At 38.6% G+C, this 6000-nt stretch overlaps 1 protein-coding gene across 6 annotated transcripts in view; it reads left to right on the top strand.

Moving 5' to 3' along the window:
- Window positions 1–3163: 3163 nt before the first annotated feature.
- Window positions 3164–6000, top strand: part of BANK1 (B cell scaffold protein with ankyrin repeats 1) — a 375144-nt gene continuing 372307 nt past the window's right edge. For 3 of the 6 annotated variants that reach the window (XM_064285499.1, XM_064285500.1, XM_064285498.1), the window contains exon 1: window positions 3164–3341. In XM_064285499.1, the coding sequence (XP_064141569.1) occupies window positions 3272–3341 (70 nt within the window). In that variant the 5' untranslated portion in view covers window positions 3164–3271. The remainder of the gene's footprint in view (window positions 3342–6000) is intronic. The other 3 variants (XM_010590473.3, XM_064285501.1, XM_064285502.1) reach the window with 3 other exon arrangements.

Raw genomic sequence — 6000 nt, 5'->3', positions numbered from 1 at the left:
AAAAAAAAAAGAAGGAAGAAAGCTGAGGGAAGATAAAGTCAGCTGTGACTAAAGATGTGCTGGAAACTGAGAAACAGGGCCAAAATAAGTGAAACCACTTCTAAAACACATTTACGTGAATGCATGGGCAAACTTAGTTAGACAATATATAAAACTTAGGTCACCAAATCTTTTGTGTGTCTGTGTGTGTGTGTGTGTGTGTGTGTGGCTGTGTGTATAATTTTCACATAGCTTCCTTTCTTTAGGAAAAGAATGTCTACATATACTTAACCAAGTAGTACAAACGTTGTAATGAATTGTAAGTGCAGTTCACCCTTGCTTTTAAGGATATAGATGTTCTGTTCTGTGGGATTACAGCTCCATGGGAAAGTGGATGGGAAAACAGAAAACAATGTTTCATCTGTATGTGTAGACATACAGATACATGCTGAGAAATTGTTTCTGCATATGCATAGCCTTGCCCATGACTTTAACAATAACCTCTTGTGATCTTAAAGAGAAGGCGAGACTATAATTAAGAGGGCAGGATTTGGAGTCAAATCTAAGATTGAAATCCAGCCCTGTCGTTCAACATTTTTAAAACCCATATTCCTCATTTGTAAAGTACGGTTAAAGTTACATTGTTTTGGGAACTAAATAATGAGAACATTGTGAATCACTTACATAGTGTTTGGCGCATAAAAACCAAAAAACCCAGTGCCGTCGAGTTGATTCCGACTCATAGCGACCCTATAAGACAGAGTAGAACTGCCCCAGAGAGTTTCCAAGGGGTGCCTGGTGGATTCAAACTGCCAACCCTTGGGTTAGCAGCCGGAGCACTTAACCACTACGCCACCAGGGTTTCCGTTTGGTACATAGCATACTTAAAAAGTGGGGTAACGGGAAGCTGTTAATAGCAACAACAATACAATACAACAAAAGGAAAAGTAAACAAATAAATGGTTTACATGTTACCTCATAACTTCTGAGCAAGAATTGTGATCTCATTCAGTACTTGAAACAAAAATAAAGCTAAAATAATTTTCATTCTTTAGTGGAGATTTTTAAAGATTTTCTTACATAACCCTTATTAGGTAAAATTATTTTTAAAAGGCCATAGTTTTAAACCCATTTTTGCTTTCATTTTCCATTTATCAGGATCATATTGATGTAAATAGTGGAAACGAGTATCTGAAAAAGTACTTAATTTCCCCAGGTACTGTAAATCTTATTTCTTATGTTTATCGTAGGAAACAACGTCATAAACTTGTATAGCTGGTGGAGACTTGAATATAAGTCTGAATGTAACTGAATTTTCCAGTTTCCTCATTTAGGTGATTTTTTTTTTTTTTAATGCAAAACTCAGAAATGTTACGAATTTCCCATGTCATCCAGAGAGCAACTCCAGAGTCAAATAGGCAGCCACAGCCTTCTGACTTCCAGTCAAGGGCTTTTCACAGAGCAAGGTGCAGTGTAAAATGGAGCAAGGCTGCTCCCTTCCTGTGAAAGACTTTGCTATCTAAAAAGGCTACCCTTATTGGCATATTATGGATATGTGTGGTGTATGGAGCTGGAGAGTGTTGTGTATTTCCAAATAATGAACTGGGGTACCTTTGAAGATTTGGGCACTTGTAGATCCTGCTTAACTGGGAGATATAAGCTGGAGTGTTTATGTCCCTTCCTTTCACCTCAAAATCTCAAAATCTTGGTCAGCAATATACACTAGCAAGTACATCATTTAGGACATTGTTTCCACAAGCGGCTGGTTTAAGAAGACTTATGCTTTTCTAAGGATTCAATTTCTAGAAATATTGACTGAGAGTTTATATGTACACTGAAATCCAAACCTTTTATCTTTCCTTGGGGGCATAATCTTATTGTACTGAGATATCTTAATAAACAGGTACTTATAGAAGACAATAAACTTGTCGATATTATATTATTTCATAAATCGGATAAAACCTTTTGCTCCATTATCTCAAGTTCAGAAAATGTACTTAAAATTATTAATGAGGTTACAGGAACTACTGGCAAGCAGAAAAAAAAAAAACAACAATAAAAATTAGCTGACATTTTAGACATTCCTCCTATTTCTCCACATTTTCTCTGTTATGTTATAAAGTACTAAAAATAAGTCCAGTTATTTTTTGAACTTATGTTTTCTTTGATACTTGACATTTATGATATTCCTGAAATAGACACCTTGTGAGATAAGTAGTTGCTAAGCAAGTCTTCTTTAAACAAGTTGACTAAGTCAACTCCGATTCATGGCGATCCCACGTGTCACAGTAGAACTGTGCTCCATTGGATTTTCAGTGGCTTATTTATTATTTTAAAGAGATTGCCAGGCCTTTCTTCTGAGGCACATGTGGGTGGACTGGAACTTCCAACCCTCCCATTAGCAGATGAGCACCGTAACTGCACCATCCAGGAATTCCTAAACCTTCTTTAGGTTTCTTAAAAAAAAAGGAGAGAGAGATGCTTAAAGAGGGAAGGGCATATTTAAACCATCAACTATTACCAAATCTTCAAATTGAGCTTCAAAAATATTTTCACCTTCAAAAGGTAAATTACTAATTTAAAGATCCTCAAGAGAAGAAGGGAGATTCATCTTAAGGACAAAATACTCCTCTGGTATTTCTCAGTCTTCAAACAAACAGATAATGAACTCTTGTGTGGAGGGACTTTGAGATTCATAACTAATTTTTTATTGGGCTCAGTTCTGAACTGGAGCAAGAATAGGAAATAAATCCTAGAAGAACTTAAAATCACTTCAAAATTTACAAAATTAGCCTAAAAGGTCTAAAGCGAAATATTAAAAAAAAAAAAATTGTAACCCTATCTATTTTTTCCCTTTTCCAGCAAATGTTCATTTCTGGCATCCTCTTTTCTGCTTGGAAGTGGGGACAGAAAGGAAGACCAAGAATGGGACAAGAAGAGATAACAGGTAACATAGCCCTAAAGATACCCTGGATGAAAAAGTGAGGAGGGAAACAGGGCTAGAGAGTGTTAAGGCTGAGAAAACAAAGCAGCTGAAAAAGCGTGCAAGAGCAAGCCCCTAAGCAGTTTCACTTCCTTATGGCGCCCAGCAAAACCAAGCCCTGGCCTTGTGGCCTCAGCTTAGGGGCCGGGTTTCCGGATACTTGGCCGTGGGCGCCGGGGTGGGGAGGGGTGGGGAGCTGGCTGAGGAGGGGCGGGGGCTCAAAGTAGAGCTCGCGGAGAGTCTCTCTGGCCCCGAGGGTCCGGGATTCGCGGGCACCTGTCCACAGGCCCTTTGGCTTCAGTCGCCGCAATGCTGCCTGCAGCTCCAGGAAAAGGGGGCTGGAGCCGGGACAGGCCCCTCTGCGGCCCAGCGACCCCAGGTGTGTGGTTGCGCGTTTGGAGGAACTGTACCGGGAGGCTGGACCCTCAGGGCTTTGGGACTTTGCGGAGACTAAGGTCATCCATTAGGCAGTAACTGTATTTCAGCCACTGAAGCCAGTGCTCTTTCGGGGACCATGGCCTCGCCTTTCCTCCAATTGCTGTTTTTGCCAGATCCGCCCTGCAGCCAGGAGGATTCCTCTGTTCCACTGGCTTCTTTAATGGAAATCTGGACCAGGTGGTCGCGTTCTTTGTGTTCTGGCCAGTGCTGCAACCACGAAAGTCCGCAACTTTTGATTAGCTGAAACGTTCAAGAACACTAGATCAGGATCTGATATTTTCTAAAATCCTCATGGAACAAATTTTTAAATTATACTCGTGTTTTAAATTATGTGTGTGTTTAGTTACGAAAAAGGAGCCCTGATAACCCAGTTGTTAAAGTGCTTGGCTGCTAACTAAAAGGTCTATGGCTGGAATCCACCAGCCTCTCTGAGGGAGAAAGATGTGGCAGCCTGCTTCCATAAAGAATTACGGCCTTGGAACCCCTATAAGGGAGTTTTACTTTGTCCTTTTTTTATAGGGTGGCTAAGAGTCTGACTCGACTGACAGCAGCGGGTTTGGTTTTTTTGTTTAGTCCTTGAAATTCTGGCTCCTGTGTAGAGTTGCCGGTTTACCTGCCCAGTCTTACAAAATCCAGCCTGGCAAATTTATTGGATGGATGGTGACATGCTTATTTGGCTACTTTATGTAGAGTCTCTGCCACCACCTTCTCCCACTCATTCCAAAAGCTTTGCTAACTTGTTAAGGGAAAAAAAGTAAATTTGGTTGAATACATAAATGGCTTTACAGTTTAAATAGACCTTAAGGCAGTTAGTTGCATTAACTTCTTAAAAGTACTTAAAGTGCATTCAGGAATTGTATAATGATTATAAAAAGTATACAGTTTTGAAGAAAACAAAAAAAGCCTCCATTTGGAGATGGAGATTCTCATGGTGATGAATGCGACAAGAAAATATATTCTGACTGATAGTCTATTAATTTGTTGAATAGCATTAAAGTGCTCATAACTTACTAGCATATTTTAGATAATGCCATTTCGACTTTAGCTGCTTCTCATGGCTAGTATATATTTTTCAACAAATAAATTTAAAAAGACTGTCAGTTAATATGGGAAGTATATTTATGACAATAGAAAATGACACAAAAGGAATTAGAATCCATGATATATTAATATGTTAACATTTTAAATATTGAACATTGACATTCTCGAAAACTGTGGCTCTGATGGGTTGCAGCAGAGCAGCCTTTGCTAACGTCTATAAATTAACCAAATACGTCTTTTGGGCTTTGATCAGGTTAGCTCTTTTGTAGCTTTAGCTTAATAATTTAATTAAACACAATGAGGTATAATTTGTTTCAAACTTCTAGATTGAACAGTTTAGCCAAAGCATGGCTTTTACTTCACTTAACACTCAATACTTGGAGGCTCTCGTTTTTGTGAAAATACTAGAAAGATAGGAACCAACTTTTATCTCATTCTGATTATTCCTGTTTCTCCTGTGCATCCTCCCCCACCCACCACTTTTCTTTGGTACTTCTTAATATGGCATTTATCACTTTCTTGAATTACTTTACATTTGGTCAAGATAATGAAACTTTCTACCACTAATCTGTCAGTTTGTCATACTGTGGTGGCATATAGGTTGCTGTGATGATGGCAGCTATGCCACTGATATTTCAAATACCAGCAGGGTCACCCATGGTCGAAAGATTTCAGCAGATCCTTCAGACTAAGGCCGACTAGGAAGAAGGAGCTGACAATCCACTTCTAAAAAATTTAGCCAGTGAAAACATAATACCAGAGGAATATTGTCTGGTATAATGCTAGAAGATGAGGAACTCAGGTTGGAAGGCATTCAAAATACAACTCGAGAAGAGCTGCCTCCTCGAGGTAGAGTCAACCTTAATAGTGTGGATGGAGTAGAGCTTTTGGGACCTTCATTTGGTTATGTGGAAAGACTCAAAATGAGGAAAAAAAAAACAGCTGAAAACATCCATTAATATTTGGGATGTGGAATGTATGAAGTATGAATCTAAGAAAATTGGAAGTTATCAAAAATGAAATGGAACACACAAAGATCAATATTCTAGGCATTAGTAAGCTGAAATGGACTAGTATTGGACATTTTGAATCGGCCGATCATATCGTCTACTATGCCATGAATGACAAATTGAAGAGCAATGGTGTCACATTCATTGTCAAAAAGACCATTTCAAGATATATCTTGAAGTGCAACACTGTCAGTGACAGAATAATATCCATAAGCCTACAAGGAAGATCAGTTAAGACGACTGTTTACATTTACACACCAACTACTAATGCCAAAGATGAAGAAATTGAAAATTTTTACCAATTTCTCTAGTCTAAAATAGATCAAACATGCTATCAAGAAGCATTGATAATTACTGGTAACTGGAACATGAAAGGTGATAATAAAGAAGGATTGGTAGTTGGAAACTATAGCCTTGGTGATAGAAATGATGATGACTTTTTCATTGCAAATACCTTTTTTCAACAACATAAAAGGGGACTATATACATGGACTTTGCCAGATGGAATACACAGGAGTCAATTGACTGCATCTGTGGAAAGTTATGACA

Source organism: Loxodonta africana, chromosome 5 (genome assembly GCF_030014295.1).
Source record: "Loxodonta africana isolate mLoxAfr1 chromosome 5, mLoxAfr1.hap2, whole genome shotgun sequence".
In the NCBI taxonomy this organism is placed as follows: Eukaryota; Metazoa; Chordata; class Mammalia; order Proboscidea; family Elephantidae; genus Loxodonta; species Loxodonta africana.
This window is presented reverse-complemented; position numbering and strand designations above follow the sequence as displayed.